Raw genomic sequence first — 20,064 nt, 5'->3', positions numbered from 1 at the left:
ATTGACTCATTCCCTCATTTCATTAATTTACTCATTCGTTCATTCACTTGCTTGTTCAAATATTTGTTGAGTGTTATCAATGGCCCGGTTCTCTTCCAGGGCTGGGGATCAGCAGCGAGCAAAACAAAGTGCCTGCCCACTTGTCGCTCACATTCTAGGGAAGAAATCCCAGACCTTGAACAACAGGTTACTTCTCTCTCCCAACCCGCTGTGGCTCCCCATCTCTCTCTGCGTAAGAGACAGTCTCATGGCCTGCGAGACCCCCGTGAAACGCGCCAGCCCCTCCATCTCTTCTCCTAGGCCTTTCGCTGGCTTCCTCTGCTGCAGGTACACTGCCCTTCTTGCTGTTCCTGGAGTGTGCCAGGCATGCATTTGCCTCAAAGCCTCAGCATTCGTGACTCCCTTTGCCTGGAACACCTTCCCTCGCCGGGGGCAAGATGCTGCCTCACTTTCGGAGACCTCTGCTCAAAGGGGACCTTCTCAGACACAGCCCTGTCTTTGAGGTCCTCAGCTTCTTTGCCCTCTTGCCTCCTGCCACCCTCCCTGGGATGCATTTCTCTTCATCTTCCCTTTGTCAGCTACTGCTCATCCTTCGGCTCAGTTTAGGTGTCCCCTCCTCAAGGAGGCCTCTCTATGTCCCCAGGTGCCATCAGACAGTCTCCGTGCATGCTCTGTGACTCCATGTTGTGTCCACCTTCCCCAAGGGCCATGATCCCTGTGACGGCAGGAGCTGTGGCTGTCTCCAGCCCGATATGGCTTAAGACTACATGCTCTGGACTCAGACAGTCTGTGGTTGAAGCCCAGATATTACTGCTTGTGGGATCTTGGGCAGCTTCTCTCTCTAAGCTTCGGTTTCCTGATGGGTGAAATGGAGCTCCTAGCAGGACCTACTTCAGAGGAGCGTGTGAGGGTTCAGTCTGAACTGAGAGCAATGCTTGACATTTAGTGAGCCCTCAGCACAGGTTAGCAGTCACTTTATCTCCTGTGAATTGCCGTCTTTGGCATTAGATAGCCATTTAATGACTCTTTGCTGAATTAATGAAGGAGTGAATGAACAAAACCCGGGGTATCTGCAGATCCAGGTGAGAAATGCAGGGGTCAGAATCCGAGGACAAGGATGCAGGGCACGTACCCGGACCCCTGAGGAGTGTCGAGCTGACTATGGGGTGATCTAATTTCAATAAATAAAAAATTTCATTTTCCATAAAACAGACGCCTTTGTGGTGAGGAGAAACGGCTTGGACCCTCAGAACCACAAACACAGAGTCCCAAAGCTGACGTGGCTGCAAAGCCACTGCCCTCAGTGTTCATTGTGGTTGCCGGCTAGGCTCTTCTCTGACAAGCTGGGTGACGTGGGCAGGCCTCTTGCCCTCTCTGGGCCTCAGGGCCTACATTTGAACAAGGTGTGTGGGGGGGGGTGGGAAGTGGGCCAGCAAGTGTTCACAGCCTGCTCAGGCCCACATTCACCTGTTCATAACAAACATTTTGTATCACCCTTTACTGCCTTAGATGGAATTCAGAGATAATAAAACTGACCTACACATATTGAAAAAATCGACATCATGCTCTAACTGGAGAAATGAAGGGAAAGTAATTTGGGATAGAATGATCTGTATTTCAATCCTCAGGTATAAGCACAAAACAGGACAAAATGAAGCAGTTAGATGCTTACCTCTATGTACTTGGCTGTTTTATGAGTGATCGAAATACTCTAAGTGTGTTGCTGTGGGTAATACAATTTTTCAAAATGATAAAAAAAAGCCTCAATAAAGTTAAGAACAAGACAAATTTCAGTCTTCCCTTGATTGACACAGTAATTGCGTTCCTGGGAAATCTGGTGTACATTAAAACTGGGCAAAAAAATCCTTTAAGTTTATACTACATCAAATGCATTAGGGTCTAGGTTCAGGTTATTATGAGCAGGTTTCTAGCAAGTCGTGGCAAGCCGTGTGGGAGGAGGGACCATTCTTCATGGTTTGAGATTCTGCTTTCTGTTGCAAGGGCACCCAGCACCAGGCCTGGTCCCAGTCCCTGCTCTCTTTGTTGCTGTGTCAACCCCAAATGCCCCCCAACTTCCCAGAAAGTCCGGAGGCCTGGAGTCTCGCTCTAGACCATGTCCACGCTAGGCGGCTAGCAAGGTCTTTCCAGCCTGGAAACTGACAACTTGCTTCAGCTTAAAGATTGGTGGGTGATGGGGTTCCCAAGATCCAGCTTCTTGGCTGGTATTCAAGTCCCTGAACCCAGATGCCACTCCCTCTTCACTTTTGTGCCACTGAGGAAAGCCCTGTCTTAGGTGAGGGGATCCTTGACCCCTCTTCCTGAGGCCTCAGGGCATCCTTCCTCTGTAACACTACATGGCAGCTCATGTTTCTTGAGCATTTACTATGCCCCAGACACTCTTAAAAGAGCTTTAAATACACTAACTAATTCATCTTCTCAACAGCTCGATGAAATGAGTTCTATTATCACCATTTCTGTTTTACGAGAGGGAATCCTAGGCTCCTAAATGAGCATGGACCCAGGCATCAGGGCTCCAAGCCTGTGTTCCTAGGCTGTCTCTCCTTGTCTTGTAGGACTGTGTTGGACCATTCCCATGTCTGGCTCCAGGTGATCTGACTGGAGGTGTTTACGGCAGCAATTTGATTAGGAGGGGATGTGAGGGTGTGAAGTTGAAACTACGTTTTCATAACATGTATCTAAATGTCCTTAATAAAACTGGGTGTAGGGAGGGTGCTGAATGCCCAACGCCAGTCCCCCGCTTCCTACCTCCAGCCCCACCCCCACCCCTATGCCAAGTCCTACCACCACTGCCACCTCCAGCTTCACCTCTCCCTTGAAGACCCACCACTACCACCTGCTGGTGCACCCAGCCCCACTGTCACCGCTAATCTCACCCCCAGTATTACATGCACCCCACTCCCCCAGCCTCCGTTCAGTCTCATCCCCACCTTGGTTGTCACCCTAGCCTCACCCCAGTCCCACCCTTTAGTCCCACCCTCCACCACCTCCCTACCTTCCTTTGGCACCCCCTCAGCTGTCCCCCCACTAGTGGTGATGTCATTGTGGGCGGGGATTATACACCCCCAGGGCATGTGTCTCCTCTGATCTGTCTAGGCACCCAAGCACTAGACCCTCTATAGCTTAGTGGCTCAGGGAGAGCTGCCAGGTGGAGGATCCTATTGATTTCTCAACTGATACTCAAATCTTCCAGAGGCTTCTATACATAGAGGCACCTCTCCCCTCTCCCTACCATCACTGCCTCAGCAAAGTCGGGACTATTTCTCTCTCTTTTCATGACTTCCCCAAACCAACTAATGATAGTAATAATAATATAACAATACTGCCAACCTGTGTATGGAAAGATGCTTGGCTGCACTAGTTGGCAGTGAGACCCAAGCAAAACTATGACAACATGCCCTTTAGCCCCAGCCAACCAAGCAAAACAGTGTACAAGTCCGATGATATGAAGTAGTGGTGTGGATGTCAGGCAACAGGAATCGTCTCCTGTCTGGTGGGAGTGAATGTGGGCTCAAAGACATTGGAACACAATTTGGCAAATCTAGTTGAAGAAGCCCAAAACCTATATAACTAGCTCTACTTGTGCGCATATATCCTAGGCAAATGCTTGCATGCATACTCAGGAGACACATTGAAACTGTCTGTGGTGACAGTGAGAAACTGGAACAACTTAAGTCTCCAACCATCAATAGAAATCACAACTAGAATATAGTGAAACAATGGAATACTATACAGCTGTGAAGATGAACGAATCAGAGCTATAGGTAACCAATCTGGCTAAATCTCAGATGTTGAGCTGAAAAAGCAAGGTTGGGATGATATGTGTAGTGAAGTGCCATTATATAGTGCCATTTAGTTAGAGTTTAGAAATGTGTAAGACCATGCTCGACTAGGCCCAGCACCCCCTTGCCCCCCAGCCCAAAGCTATACAGCTGCCCTCTGAGCTGTGCGAGTGCGTGTCTTGTGCATGGTGGTGGAGCACACCTGACCAGGCCTGGCGTCCCTTCTCACCCCAGCCCAACACTGAACCCTCAGGGCTGCCGTCCTCCGTGCTCCAGATGCCAGGATACAGGAGTTCCCTGTGGAGCGGTGTCTGCCCCTCCTCTTTCTCCAGCTCTGGGCCTTCTCTGCAGGAGGAAGTGAGAGGCCCTCACGGCCCGAGGAGAGCGACGTGAATAGACCTGTCTCTCTCACAAGGAGCTGCCATGCAGACTGGGCCCTGGGCAGCCTTGACTCCTTGGGGTCAAGGGTCTCCTTAGGGCAGGACGAGGAGAGGGGCAAGAACCATGGGAAGGGGAGAAGAGAGAGAGAAGAGCGCAGGAAAGGAGAGAACAGAAGAAGAGGAGGGAGAGAAACAGACGCTCCGATGCAGGGAGGCCTGGAGTATGGGCACTGACCTCCCACCTCAGATCCCGAGGCCTAAGCAGGATGAGCCGCCAGCGGCCTGTTGGCCCTGATGGGAGCTTCGGCCGCCACGTGGCCCGCCCCCTTCTCTGTCTTTGATCTGTCATCTTGCCTGTGCAGCGCCCCAGGCCCCACAGCAGGGCAGGGGCTGGACTGAGAACTTTGACTCCAGTTCATTTCTTGCTCTTTCCATCTGTCAGGACCAGGTTTTCCCCGAGGGCCCTGAATTATCCACCATGTGTTTTATTTGCCAGCACCCTCTCCACTTCTTTTGGGGCCTGGACCCCCCTGCCCTGCCGTGTCCCTATAAGTCACGTCAATGTCTTTCCCTAGGATTTTCCAGTGAAATCTGAGGAGGGTCAGGGCCCTCTAGTGGCTGACGTCACAAGATGAGGGGCTCAGGCACCGTGGGCTGCCCTGCTCCCTGCCATGTGAAGGACGTTGACTGCAGTTTATTCCATCAACACATTATGACAATTATTTGGTGCTTCCCAGGTGCCAGGCACAGATAACATGCATTCATGCATTTTAGCCTCAAAACTGCCTCAGAAGGGAGGTGCTAATGCTATTAGCAATTTACAGATAAGGAAACCAAGCCACACTGAGAGAAACAAAGTCACCCAAGAGATGAACAGGAGAACTGGAATTTGAACCTGAGCAGTCAGGTTCCCAAGATCATGAACTTCACCTCTCCCCTGTGCTCCCCCTCAGATGTTTACAGGGGTCTAACAGGTGCCAAACATTCTGCTTGCTGCCTGTGCCATGTCAAGCACACTCCTGCCTCAGAGCCTTTGCACTTGCTGTTCCTTGTGCCTATTAAGCTCTTCCCCCAGATATCTGCAAGATTCTCTCCCTCACTTCCTTCAGGTCTCTGCTCAAATATCTCTTGATCAGCCCCCTTCTGACCACCCTAAATAAAATAGCATCACCTCCTCCTATCTCTGGCAACTTCCACCCCGACCACTGTTTTATTATTCCCTCAGCACTCACAACCGTGTGACGTACGACTTATCTATGTTTAGTCACCCATTGTCTGTCTCCCTGCAGTAGGAAGTGAGCTCTGAGAGCTGACTTTTCTGCTTTATTCTTCGCATGCTGATTAGCGCCTGGGCCATCGTCTGCCTTCAACCACTTTTTATGACTGGACGAAAGAGGCTACAACGGTGAAAAGTTAGGTTCCTGCCCTCAGTGAGCTCAAATTCTAGTGGGGACAACTAGCAGCCATCAAGCAACTGCTTGCGCGCGCACACACACACACACACACATTTATTTCAAGCGGCAGCAGTAAGTGCTGTGAGGGAAATGTAAGCCGCCTGAGGGAACTGAGAGGGATGAAGATGTCATGGATACGACGGGCTGGGGAGGCCTCTTGAAAGAAACGGGTGGGCGGAGACTTGGGTGAACTGGAGAACTTGGCGCCGTCAAGGCTCAGGTGGGCGTCGGAGGGGGGTCAGTTTAAGGGGTGGTGATGGGAGATGAGATTGGGGGTGACAAGGACCAGCTCATCAGGGCCCTGCCATATGAGGCGGTTTTCCGGGGCCGAGCAGGGAACCACCTCCAGTTCTTTCGGAGGTCCATTTCCGGGCTTCCCTGCTACTAGTTTCCTGCGGCTGCTGTAAGAAATCAACCACAAACCTGGTGGATTAACACAGTGGAAATTTATTCTGTCACAGTTCTGGAGGCCAGAACCTGACGTTAGCGTCACTGGGCTGAAATCAAGGCGTCAGCGGCCATGCTCCCTCCAGAGGCTCTGGGGAGACTCTGTTCCTGCTGCCTCCAGCTTCTCGGGGCTGCCAGCATCCTTCAGCTTGAGGCCGCATCACTCCCATCTCTGCCTTTGAGGTCACACTGCTGTCTCCTCTTCTGTGTCAATCTCCCTCTGTCTCTCCCTCATCAGGACACTTGTGACTGCATTTACAGCCCCCCCCTCGGAGATGACCCAGGATAACCTCCCCATCTCAAGATCCTTAGCCACATCTGCGAAGTCCTTTTGTGTGGTATAAAGTAACATTCACAGGTTTGGGGGTTAGAACGTGGGTATCTTTTGCGGGGGAGACATTATTGAGTTTACCATATCTGCCCTTTCTTCCGATGTCTGGTAATTCAACGATCTATTCACTTCTCGGCCTAAATTAATGTCCTGTTTGGCTTAGGTTTGTTCAAGCTGTTTTTCTGTTTATTATAATGAAATCATCCAGAGGAATCCACTTCCCCGCATAGTAGGTGCTAGTAAATGTGCACATGGAAAGGGAGTTCACGTGATCTGAGGGTACACAGAGCACACAGCACATAGTAAGCCCTCAGTAAACGACCTGAATTGGTTCTCATACAATGCAGGGAAGTCCATGTTACCATCATCGATGTTCCGAGGGGTGAAGTGACTGGTTGGTCACTAAGGCCGCACGGGGAGAGAGGCAGGGCTTCAGGGTTAGAAGTCAGGCGTGTCTGACCCCGGGGAACGTGTGCTTTCCCTGCATCAGGGCTTCTGCTGATGCTTTGGGCCAGACAACTCTATGTTGGTGGGGGCATCATATGATGTTTAGCAGCATCCGTGACCTCTCTCCACTAGATGGTGATAGCACCCCCGAAGTTGTGACAATGGAAAATGTCTCTGGACTTTGCCAAATGTCCCCTGTGGGGGCAAAATCTCCCCTTCTTGAGAACTACCGCCCTCCCTTACGCTGCCCTAGTGGAGGTGGTGGTACAAAGAGGGGCCGTTTCAGATGGCAATCGAACTCTGGTGTCACGCAGAGCAAGTAAGAGGCTGCCTCAATGCCCCTGAGGTGGAGATTATTGATTATCTACACATATCTGCCCACTGGTTCTCTAGTGACAAATTTCACCTGGGCACATTGTGGTCAGAATAAAGACTACATTTCCCTGCCTTCCTTGCAGCTAGGTGTGACCATGTGACCACATTCCAGCCAATTAGAGGTGATGTGGGTGATTCCTAGCTGTGCCCTTGAAGTGGAGGGTCATGCTCCCTTTCACTGCCTTCTTCCCTGGTCTTGAGGCCTAGAATGTGGACTCATAGCACCAAGACCTGGGAATCCTGGGTCTCAAAACCAGGGAGTCCCCATATTGCCTGGCCTGCTTGTGCTTAGATATTACTAGAGAAATCAATTTTCTTGTGGTTTAAGCCACTGTTATTTAAAAGTTTTGTTCAAGTTGCCAAACCTGCATTCTGACTATTACAGACACCTAGGCCAGCCACGGTGGGGAAGGAGGGAAGCAGGAAAGGGGGACAGAGGACACAAATGGAGGGGCACAGGGTGTCTGGCTGGGTGAGCTTAGAGACGCTCAGGGAAACCTTCCAGGAAGGACTCTAGTTGGAGCTTGAAGGGGAAGAAAATGTGGGGAGGTGGAGAAAGGGGGCAGGCATTCCAGAAGAGGCTGGAGCAGGAGCAAGGGCCTTGAGGAGAGACCCAGGCAAGGCCTTGAAGGACAAGGAAAGGGAGACACATTGGAGGGGAGCGCTGTGCCAAGTGGGGAATTTCACCAGGTGAACCAAAACCACGCGTAGGGATCCTGGAGTTCATCATGAGGCCTGGGGGTATCTGGAGGCTGGGATTGGAGGCAGAGAAATGACCGGGGAGCCCAGCCCCTCTCCTACTCAGAGAACCCACTCAGGGGCTGACCCTTCACCCACGCCTCATGCCCCACGCCGCATGCTAAAATGAGTACAACTCTGCTGGGCCTGGGGTCCTGCAGTCTTCTTGCCGAGGGTTCCTCCGGCGGACAGCCAGGGCCAGCAGGAAAGCAGCCAAGGTCACTGCCTTCAGCCCCAGGACCACAAGTGTGAGCACAGACAGGAGGCCTAGGGGACACAGGGGAGAGCTCAGGGAAGACCCCCGGGTGAATCCCCCACAGCCCACACCTCAGTGCCCCCGTGGTGAGGTTGGGCCCAACTGCTGTATAACCTCTGGGGCCACATCCTTTCTACGTTGTGGGGAGTCAAAGACCTCCCCTCCCTCTGTCCTGGGCTGAAGAGGCTTTGCCCAATATCTTATCTGTACCTTTAATCACCTTGACAGCATCTCTGACCTCTGATAATAATAGAAAACTGCTTATATCTATTGGCTGCTCTGCTCTCTGCCCCAGACGCTGAGCTAAGCAGTCCTAATTGCCTAATATAATCCTCAAACTAATCTTGCTTACTAGGATAACCATGCAGTTTGCTTAGATGAGGAGACAGGCTCAGAGTGGGGAAGTGACTTGCTCAGGGCCCCATGCGTCAAAGAAATGATGAGACCAGGTGGTCTGGCTCCCAGGAATGGCAGGAACAGGGTGAGCATCGGGGGGCTAACCTGGCCCCCTGTATCCCTCCCCCCATTACCGAGCACCCCCGAGTGTAACAGGTGATGTGGCAGGCACAGTTCTGGGTTCTCAGTGGATCTGCACACAACCCCATGAGGGAGGCTCTTGGATTCTTATCCTCCCTCCCCCCAAGTTCTTAAAGGAGGACACCAGAGATTCAAGGAGCGAGGCAACCTGCCCACAATCACACAGCTAGAAAGGGGCTAATCCAGGAGGCTGGCTACAAAAGCTTGTTCTTCAGCACTGTTAGGCACAGCTTCACCGTATCCTTGCACTGAATCACAGGGAGCTCACTACCTCTCAAGCAAGACCACCCACTGAACAGTTAGCACTGGCTGTTAGAAAGTCCTTTCCTTCCTTCTTTCTTTTTTTTTTTTTGAGGAAGATTAGACCTGAGCTAACATCTGCCACCAATCCTTCTCTTTTTGCTGAGGAAGACTGGCCCTGAGCTAACATCCGTGCCCATCTTCCTCTACTTTATATGTGGGACGCCCGCCACAGCATCATTTGACAAGTGGTGCATATGTCCGTACCTGGGATCCAGGCTGGTGAACCCTGGCTACCGAAGTGGAACGTGCAAACTTAACCGCTGAGCTACCGGGCCGGCCCCCAAGAAAGTCTTTTCTTTGTTTGAGCTTTAACGTGGTTCTCGGGTTCCTGGTTCTGTAGTTGAGGTGGAGTCCTGGGAACTTTCTTGGTGGCATACGGGCCCTAAAAGTCCGGGACTGCTCCCTTTCCACGGACCAGCCATCTTTGGCCCCCTTTGCCTAGGGAGGACTGGTTAACTCCTCTGGAGGTAGGTATACTCACCTGATGGAAATATCCTGGCTACACGCTCATTGATGAACTCTGTCTCTTGGGGAGCACTGGGCTTTGCTGCAAGGGAGAGAGGTGGTCTCGCATTCCCCCTTTCTGTCTGTCCTGCCAGTTCCCGAGCCCTGTGCTAGGAGCTGGGGTTACTGAGATGAGTCTTCCAGTTTCTACCTGGAATGGGGGCTAGAATTCAAACCCTATAACTATGAAGGACTAGTTAGACCTGCTTGAGCATCTCTGGGGTAGGGTCAATGTCTGATTCATTGCTGTGTTGCAGTACTTAGTACAGTGCAGGGTAGCAGTAGGCAATAGATGTTTGTTGAATCATTAAAGGTCTACAAAAAGTTCTGTGGAGCCCAGAAGGGGGAGCCCGGAAGAGGGAGAAATTAACTGCCTGGGAGAAGGAGAAGGTTTTACAGGGGAGGGCTATGTGTGCTGGGCCTTGAAGGATGAGTAGGAGTTCTCCAGAGAAAAGGAGAATGCATTCCAGGCAGAGGGAATGGCAATATGTAAAGGTATGGAGGCTGAGAAGAGCTGGCTTTTTTTGGGACATGGTGAAAAGGTCCTTATGGACCACCTCCCCCTCTCTCCCAACACCTCCTAGACTATCCGTCTCACCTTTCACTCTCAGCCTGGTGCCCTGTCCAGACAGGTATTGCCTGTTGAGTTTCCTCTGAAACTTTACGCAGTAGTAAGTGCCTGCATACTCAGTGGAGATGCCGTGTAGAAGAATGCTGAAATCGCTGTTGGAGGCCCGGACCGCTGTCACGTTGGGGTGGGAGAGGCCTTCAAAGTTGTAAATGGCCTCCCGGCTCAGACCAGACCCCCGAAACCACCTGATGGGTCCGGGGGGACCATTTCCAAGCACTGTGCAGTTCAGGAGGACAGTGTCTCCAGTGGTCGACGACACCAGTTCCTGGGGCTGGATGATCCAGAGGTCTGGCTCTGAGTCCCCAGCTCCTGAAGCCAAAGAGAGGTTCTTGTTGAGTGCCCTCTCTTCCGCCATCTCCCACGCATTTCCTCCCCCCCCCATCTTCCCTGCCTTCCCCCTGACTTCCTCACTCAGCCCCTCCCTTCCTCATTCCCTCATTACTCACTAGCTGATTCACTCAGTAAAGAGGTTCTCAGTGCCTACTGTGTGCTGATGCTAGGACTGGGGAAAATGAAACTCAGCAAGGCACAGAGATGTCCTGCCCTGAGAAAGCTCCCAGTCTGGTGGTGGAGATGGTCCAGAATATCCCCCTGAGGTTGGAAACCCAGAGGACTGCAGGACCACGGAGAAGACACCTGTCACAGCTCGGAAGGAGTCAGAGAAGCTGTCCTGAAATGTTTGCATCAAGTTAAAATGAACTCCCACCCCCAGATACTCTCCGTGTCAACAGTTTATTGGGGTATTTTCATAAACACCCATTCTTCCATTTCATCACCTGAATGGCCCTTGAAGAGGGAATTATGTTACCTATTTTACAAGTAAGCATTTGAATTATATAGAGCTGGAGCGACCGATTTAAGAACACACTCCTGTTGAGAGAGACCCAGGATTTGGCATCCAGGTCACTGTTGGCGGACTTACAGACAGTATGACTGATTACTCGGGGAGTGTGGTAGATTAAATCATCAGCCCCAGTTCTTGACTCTCCTCTGGTATCATGGCACATGCATATGCTTGCCGTGACCTCATGGTGGCAGGGACACTTCCTTGTCTCTTGACTTGGAGCTTAGCCGTGTGACTTGCTTTGGTCAATGGGCTGTTAGCAGACATTATGCGAGTAGAAGCTTGAAATGTGCTTGGGGCTTTGGGACTTGCCCTCTTGTGCATCTGCCACCTTCATGAGGAAAACGCACTCCGGCCAGTCTGGGCCCTGGAATGAGCCATGAGGGATAGAGCCCCCCCAGCTGCCTGTAAATGTGTGAGTGAGATATACCAACTGTATGCCCCTGATGTTTTGTGTGTACTGCGTGACTGTGGATAAAGGTGACTGATGCAGGGAGACAGGGCCGAGCAGAATGCTGGCACCCAAAGGGCTGATACTCACCCTTCACGAGCACTGAGGTGCCCTCATCCAGCTTCTTTTCTGGGTGCTCACTTAAGCCATCAAATCTCACACAGTGGTAGGTTCCAGCATGCTCCCTGGTAACAATGTGGATATAGATGGAATAGTCGCAATTAAGTGGCTCCAATGTCCTCTGGATCATGGGTGTCACCCCGGGGAAGATGCCGTGTTTGAAGTTATAAATTTCCTGCTGGTCCTGATTGCTCACCTTGACCCATTTTATCATGTCATCAAGGCAGGAGCCAACGAATGTACACCTCAGTAGGAGAGTCTCACCTTCTGCCACCAGCATGGGGCCCTCCGGCTGCTGCACCTGCCACTCATTCCCGTCGCTCTGCTCAGAGGCTCCTACAACAGAGGAAGAAGCGCCTTGGGCTGGGCAGGAAGAACTTGGAGCCCTAAGAGGCAAGCTAGAGGCCAAGAACAATTGCTCAGGACACTCGAAGGGTGTTGTTGGAGAGGGAAGTGAAAGAGGACATGAGGCAGCTGGCTGGAGAGAGAGAACACAGTTATCAAATGGAGAACTTACAAATAATAGATGGCACTTGAATGCTCCCCACATGCCAGGCACTGCATGTATTATCTCACTTATTCCTCTCAACACTCCTACGAGGTGGGCAGCCTCATCTTCATTTTACAACAGAAGACACTGAGAGCCCAGAAAGGTTACATAACTTTCATTGGGCTGAATTGTGGCCACACATCCCCCATTTGTATATTGAAGTCTTAATCCCCAGGACCTCAGACTGCCACTACATTTGGAGACAGGGTCTTTAAACAGGTAATTAAGATAAAATGAGGTCACATGGGTGGGTCCTAATCCAACATGACTGGTGTCCTTGTGAGAAGAGGCGATCAGGACACAGACACACAGGAGGAAGACCACGTGAAGACACAGGGAGAAGATGGCCATCTCCAAGCCAAGGAGAGAGGACTCGGGAGAAACCAACCCTACTCACACCTTCGTCTTAGACTTCTGGTCTCCAGAATTGTGAGAAAATTAGTTTCTCTGCTTCAGCCAGCAGCCGGTGGTGCTTTGTTATTGGCAGCCCAAGCAAACTAATGCCTTACCCAAAAAGAATGTGACAGAGCCTCAATTCAAGCCCTTGCAGCCTGATTTTGGAGTCTCTGCTCTTAACCCTCCAATGTGTCACACAAAGCTTGTGTGCTGTGGTGTTCACATACCCTCCCTGCCTCCCATGACTCCTTTAATGAGCTCCAGAGCTCGTTGATGTGTTGTGAAGTGGGTCAACTCTGCGGATGGCTTGGAGTGCTGAGTTTGGCCTAGGACTGGGCGGAGAGAAAGAGCGCCGAGGCCTCCCATGGCAGTCCCTGCATACCTGGGTTACGAACGTGGTCACAAGCACTCCCTCCAAGAGCTCCACGTGGTGGATGCTGTTAGCACCTCCATTTTTGAAATGAGAAGACTAATGCTCAGAGAGGTGAATAAGCCTGAGGTGAACCACGCATTCAGTAGGTGCCATGGCTGGGAAATGAACTCAGATCAGGTGACATAAGGTTCTGCTCAACACAAGGGCATCAGCTTTGTGACCTGAGTTTCGCTTGGTTTGTGCGCCCTTTAGGTCTTGTGAATAACTCGGTCATACTCCAAGACTTATATTGTGGTGCTTCTCAGTTGCCAGTGAGCTGAGGGAGTAGGGAGGTGAAGCAAACCTTCCCTTCTAGGAGGGTCTGAGGAAGGGTTGTGGAATTCTAAATTCTTTTCCTGCTCGTCTTCAGCCGGGCATGAACTATGAGCCACTAAGAACAGCTTCATGTTTGTGACCAAGTGATACCCCACGTTCAATTCTGTGGATTCCTTTTGTCCTTGGTGTCTTCAGTTCTGAGAAGTCCATCACCTCCCACTCCCACACACTGTTATTTGAGTCAGTCGAGTCTCTTCTCTCTAATCCCTTGTGGTGTTTCTTTCCCTGACCTCAGGTAGTTTCCTTACACACGCACTGAACAGTGCCCATCACTCAGCACAGGCCTGAGAATAGCACCTGCTCCCACCTGCCCACCTGGAAAACCTCATGATCCACAGGGCAATGGGTAGACCACCCGGAAGAGACACTCTACCCACAGACAAGTGCTCTGGTCCCACCTAACCAATCTGGAACACAAGACCCCAAAATGATAAAAAATAATAGCATTCTATTGTGAGGCTTATAATATATGTATAAGTAAAGTTCAGACAACAACAGAATACAGGCTGGGAGGGGGGAAATGTTAGGATACCATTGTAAGGTTCTTATACTACATGGGAAATTATAGATATCACTTAAAGGTAGACCGTGATAAATTAAAGGTGTATGCAGTTGTTTCTTAGTATCCTTGGGGGATTGGTTCCAGGACCTCCTGCAGATACCAAAATCTGAGGACGCTCAAGCCCCTTATATAAAATGGGGCAGTATTTGCATATAACCTGCACACATTCTCTTGAATACTTTAAATCATCTTTAGATTACTTATAATACCTAATACAATGTAAATAGTTGTTATATTACATCATTTAGGGAATAATGACAAGAAAAAAAAATCTGTACATGTTCAGTACAGACACAACCATCATAGGCCTTTCATCCACAGTTGGCTGAATCCTTGGATGCAGAATCCACACATAGGGAGGGCTGAGTGTACTACAAACCCGAAAACAACCACTAAACTACAAAATAAAGAGTTATAGCTAATAAGTCAATAGCAGGATAAAATAGCATTATAAAAATATTTAATTACCAAAAGAAGATGGAAAAAGGAAATAAAGAAAAAATAGGAGGGTAACAGATTTAAATCTAATCATGTTAAAAATTACTTTAAATGTAAATGATCAAAATATCCTAAGTAAAATTTAGAGGTTGTAAGATTGAATAAAAGAGTAAGACCCAAGGATATGTTGCCTACAAGAAATGCACTTTAAATATAAAAGTGCAAATACGTTAAAATGAAAATGACGGAAAAATATATAGCATACTAACATTAATCAAAAGAAAGCTAGAGTGGCTATATAATATCAGACAAAATAGATTTCAGAGCAAAGAATATCTCCAGGAATAAAGCAAGTCGTTTCATGATGATAAAGGCGTAAATTCATCAAGAACACATACAAATCCCAAACATTTATGGACCTAATAACAGAACTTCAAAATACATGAATCAAAACCCAATAGAACTATAGGGAGAAACGGATAAATCCAGAGTTACAGTTTGAGGTTTCAATATCCTTCTTTCAGTAGTTGATAGAACAAGTAATCAGAAAATCAGAAAGAATATAGATGGCTTGAAAAATTCTAGGAATGAACTCAGCCTAATTGACATTTATAGAGCACTGGACGCCCAAATAGCAGGATCTACAGTTCTTTTCAAGTGCAAGAGAAACGTTTACCAAGACAGACCGTATTCTGAGTCATTTAGTCTCAATAAGTTTAAAAGAATTCAAGTCATGAAAAGCATAGTCCTTGACCACAATGGAATTAAACTGGAATCAATAGCAGATAGATACCCAGAAAACCCCTGGATATTTGAAAATGAAATAACACACTTCTAAGTGACACCTGAGTCAAAGACAAAATAAAAGGGAGATTAGAAAGTATTTTGACCTGAATGAAAATGCAAACACAACATTAAAATTTGTGGGATGCCATTAAAGCAGGGGGAAATTTATAGCTAAATGCTTGTACTAGGAAAGAAGAAAGGACTTAAGTGACCTGAGTTTTCACCTTAAGAAACTAGAAAAAAGAGCAAATTAAACCCAAAGTAAGTAAAAGAAAGGAAACCACAAAGTCTGAGTGAAAATCAATGAAGTAGGAAAGAAAAAATAATAAAGAAGATCAATAAGAATAAAATCTTGAGAAAATCATTAAAATTGATAAACCTCTAGCCATACTGAATGGGGGGGTGGGTGGGGCGGGGAGAGAGAGAGAGACAGACAGAGAGAGAGAGAGACGGAGAGACAGAGAGAGAGCGCACATTTAGATTACTAAAATCAGGAATGAGGGAGGTGACATCAGTGTATTGAAACGATAATAAGGGAATATTATGAACAAGTTCATGGCTATATATCTTTGACAACATGTACAAATTCCTTGAAAAACACAAACTACCAAAAAGTTACCTCAAGAAGAAATAGACAACCTGAATAGCCTTATTATCTATTTAAAACACTTAATTTGTATTAAAAACCTTCCTACAAAGAAAACTCCAAGCCCAGATGGCTTCACTAGTGAATTCTACCTTACGTTTAGACATGACACCAAAATCATGATCCATAAAAGAACAATTTGATAAACTGCACTTCATAAAAATTAAGAACTTGTGCTGTTCAAAAGGCACTGGTAAAAGAATGAAAAGACAACCCACAGAGTAGGAGAAAATGTTTTCAAAGCATATATCTGATAAAAGGTTTGTAACCAGAATATATAAAGAATTCTCAAAACTCAATAATAAAAAACATGATTTAAAAATAGGAGTTGAACAGTCACTTCACCGAAAAGGACACATGTGAAAGACGTTCAACATCATTACACATCAGGGAAATGCAAATTAAAACCGCAATGAGATCTTACTACACATCTACAGGAATGACTAAAATTAAAAAGATTGGGGGCCGCCCCCATGGCCAAGTGGTTAAGTTTGTGCACTCTACTTCGGGGGCCCAGGGTTTTGCTGGTTCAGATCCTGGGCGCAGACATGGCATTGCTCATTGGGCTACACTGAGGCGGTGTCCGGCATGCCACAGCTAGGAGGACCCACAACTAAAAAATTTACAACTATTTACTGGGGGGATTGGTGGAGAAAAAGCAGAAAAAAAGAAAGATTGATCATACCAAGTGTCAGTGAGGATGTGGAGGAAATGTCATCCTCATATATTGCTGATGAAAATGTAAAATGGTACCACCATTCTGGAAAAACCATTTGGTAGTGTCTTAAAAAGTTAAACATACACTTACCATACAATCCGGTCCTTTTATTCTTAGGCGTTTTCCAAAGAGGAAGGAAAGCATATGTCCACACACAAACTTGTACACAAATGTTCCTAGAAGCTTTATTTGTCATAGCCTCAAATGCAAACAACCCAAGTGTCTGTCAATAGGTGAATGGAAAAACAAACTGGTTTATCCAGACGATGGACAGAAAGGAAAACAAATGAACTATTGATATGTGCAGCAACATGAATGAATCTTGAAATAATCGTGCGGAGTAAAAGAAGCCAGACAAAAAGGAGGACATACTGTATGATCTTTGTTTATAAAGTTCTAGAAAATGCAAACTCCTCTATAGTGACAGAAAGCAGCTAAGTGGCTGCCTGGGGAGGAGGAGGAGTGGCGAAAAGGAATCACAAGGACATTTTTGTGTGTGTTGTAAATGTTCATTATCTTGAATTTGGTGTTGAGTTCACAAGTGTGAAACATATCCAATTTCCTATAAAACATATCAAATTGTACATGTTAAATGTGTATAATTTATTGTATGTCAACCGTACCTCAATAAAGCTGTTATAAAAAAGAAAAAAAATTTATGAAGATGAAGCCTGCATGTGTGTGATGAGAAAGGGAAAACTAATGGTGAAGAGGCAGTGGGAGGACGTGAGGCCTCAGAGAGCACCAGCTAGGGGTGAGTTTGGGAAAGTGAAACAGCAGGAAGGAAACTGCAGCCTAGAATGAGGCCACGCGCCCCACACCCCTACTCCTCCCCTCTCCTTCTTGGTTCTTCTTCCATGTTGTCTCATGGACTTTGGGAAATGTCCTGGGTACCTTGTCTGTGGAACTCGACCAGCCCCTTCCCTACAGCTCTGGGATTCCTTTCCATCTATTTCTATCTGCGTCCCCTGTCTTTCATAATCTTTGTTGAGGGGCTCCCTTTCGGAAGTCTGGCAGACAATCAATATTTTTCAAAACTATTTCATCCTGGGTAGTTTAGATATATGATTTTCTAGCTTAGTGCCTAACACGTAGTGGGTGCTCAAAAGTATCTGTGGAATGAATGACTAGGAATTTCGATTCACATTTTACAGTCGAAGAAGCCAGCTCGGAGAAGTGAAGCGGTGCTCCAAGTCACAGCCAGTGAGCGAAGGAGCATCCAGGTCTGACCCCACACCTGGGTCCCGCGAAGGCCTCTCCTGGGGGTGACCAACCTGGAAGACCCAAGGTGTGATGAACAGAATCTGGCTCTCAGGAGGGCCTGGTGCAGGGAGGGACTCAGATGGGCAGGAGATGGAATGAGCCAACTAAGAGCCAAGCATCTTGCCTGGTGGATTAGAGGGTTCTGGGCTCAGAGGCTGAGCTGTACCCAGGAGCCCAAAGACTCAGGAGTTAAATCAGCCTGACAATGACTTAGAGGAGACCTGGGTATGACAATAATAATTGCCAACAGTTATTAAATCTTTACATCGTGCCAGGTGCTTATAGGTATTACCTTATTGAATCTCTAAACAAAGTCGTGAGGTGGGTCCTGCGATGAGCCCCATTCCGCAGAGGTGGAGGCACAGAGGTTCGAAGAGCAGTTACTTAAAGTAATCAGTGGTGAGCTTTGAGCCCGGCTTTGTCTCAGGCTGAGCCAGGGCTGCTCCAGGGTGTGCGATTTGTATGGTCGCACAGGGCCCTGTGCTTAGAGAGTCCCCACGCTCGCACGAATGCTCTGCTATTGCTGGCTTAAAATCCTTAATACGTTTTGCACTAAGGGCCTGCGTTTTCATTTTGCATTGGGCCCCCGCAAGTTATGTAGCGGTCCTGGGCTGAGCCTCACCATTTTTGTGTTGAATACTCACGGCACCCCTATGGAAAGGTCCTATTAGCAGGCCTGTCTTGCAGGAGACTGACGAGCCAGGGCAGCTGACAGGGGCACACAAGTGTCCCAGCTGGAACCCCAGAGCCTGGCAGCTTAACTTCACTGTGCTGCCTCCCAAGAAGTTCTGCTTCTCGGGACACTGGGTCTGGGCTCTGCTGGGGACAGGAATGTTCTCAGCTCCCCTCTCCGGCTCTATCTGGGTGGGGTCCAGCCCCTCTAGGCATGCCAGAGCATGTGGCGCCCCTCTCTGGGACAAGCCAGGGGTGGATCCTGTTCTGTCCCGGACTCCACTCACCTGAGAGGACAAGGAGCAGCACGAGCAGTCGGGAGCAGGGGTGGGTGGGGGTGCACATCGCAAGGGGCACACGCGCCTTCTGTGCTTCCTAAGACTGATCGCTGGTCTGCTCTCTGATGGGTGCTGGTGTCTGAAGTGGGGCCCGTGATCAAGGCTGTTTCTGCTCCTTGTTGCCAAGGCTCCTCGGGGAAGTGTTTTCAGTACAGCAAGACAAGGCTGCTGGTGCAAGAGGAAGGAGCTGGGTGGAGGGGTTTCCGGCTTCCACATCTTGGCAGTAGTTCCTATAATCACTCTGTCAAAATCTTAATGACCTCTTGCCCTAGGCGCTGTCCTGGGCACCCTGGCAGAGAGAAGGACACGGCTGTCACAGCGTCTGTTCGAGTCAGCCAGACTTTCCGTCAAGTATTGAATCTGTCTCTTCCTGGCTGTGTGACCTTTCAAACTCGCTTGCCGTCTCTGTGACCTTGTTTCCTCATCTGCAAATCACAAACTGTTGCAATCCCCTCCTCAGAAAGGTGTTTGAGGATTATACAAGATACATGTGTGGGGGCTCAGCACAAGGTAAATGCTAAACATATTGGCCATCATTATTCATGAAGGGTAGGAAATAGATGAGGTGACATTTGCTTAAGAAGGATTTATTATAAAGCAAGCCCCATGGAATCCTCTTTTTGGCAGCACACGGAGGGCACAGATGCCACTCCTAAATGTATCATCGTGGACAACTCTCTAAATCTCCGTTTCCTGGAGTCCAAATGTAAGACACTCAGATTGTACAAAAATTTGTGTTTGTGGCATCTTAATTTTCTGTAACTGATCTAAACTTCCTCAGGAGCCCCCATCACACTGGCTATCAGGAAGGCAGAACTGAAGTTTGCCTACTAAGCAATGCCAGGCTCTTCTAGGTTCTGATAGCCTCTTTAGCAGCACTGTCGGGGTTCAAATCTTGGCTTTACCCAATCATTACAATCATTTGAGCACTTGGTACCTCAGTTTCCTGGTCTGTAAAACAGGAATGAAAACACGGTTGGACGTACGGGTGGAGTAAGCACTGGATAAGCCACCGTCATTCTCTTTTAGGTTAACTTAGTATTTTCCAGAAAAAAAAAGGAAGCTGAGGCTTTCAGCGCTTCCTTCTCTCAGTCCTACTCCAGCTGGTCCTGGGTGCAGAGGAAGCTGGAGTTTCTCTCTGGGGCAGGAGAGCGGGCCTTGGGTCTGAGCACTGTCTGGGGTCTGGTGTCTGCCAGGAGGAGATTGGTGCACCTGGTCCCTGAGCACTTTGCACTGGGTCTGCTGAGGTGGCTGGTCCCCTCTGGTCGCTTGGGGCCTTGCATTGGGACTGCTGCTAAATCCCATTGCTCCTTCTACTTGGTCTCCTGT

The 20,064-nt window shown here is 48.6% G+C and overlaps 1 protein-coding gene across 2 annotated transcripts; it reads right to left on the bottom strand.

Moving 5' to 3' along the window:
• Positions 1-6,059: 6,059 nt before the first annotated feature.
• On the bottom strand, positions 6,060-18,891 carry SIRPB2 (signal regulatory protein beta 2). Of its 2 annotated transcripts, XM_014844998.3 has the most exons (5): positions 18,685-18,891; positions 11,589-11,954; positions 10,171-10,512; positions 9,550-9,615; positions 6,060-8,239 (listed from the first exon to the last, which is right to left on the bottom strand). In XM_014844998.3, the coding sequence occupies exons 1-5, from the start codon at positions 18,740-18,742 to the stop codon at positions 8,094-8,096; spliced, it is 978 nt and encodes a 325-aa protein (XP_014700484.1). In that variant the 5' UTR covers positions 18,743-18,891; the 3' UTR covers positions 6,060-8,093. The 2 variants fall into 2 exon arrangements, with proteins under 2 accessions (XP_014700484.1, XP_070341789.1); XM_070485688.1 differs by lacking the exon at positions 9,550-9,615 and having other exon boundaries at positions 6,061-8,239; positions 18,685-18,883.
• Between the last annotated feature and the right edge of the window lie 1,173 nt (positions 18,892-20,064).

The sequence above is a fragment of the Equus asinus genome, chromosome 15, assembly GCF_041296235.1.
Source record: "Equus asinus isolate D_3611 breed Donkey chromosome 15, EquAss-T2T_v2, whole genome shotgun sequence".
Lineage (NCBI taxonomy): Eukaryota > Metazoa > Chordata > Mammalia > Perissodactyla > Equidae > Equus > Equus asinus.
The sequence above is the reverse complement of the archived record's forward strand: the minus strand, read 5'-3'. Positions and strand labels throughout refer to the sequence as shown.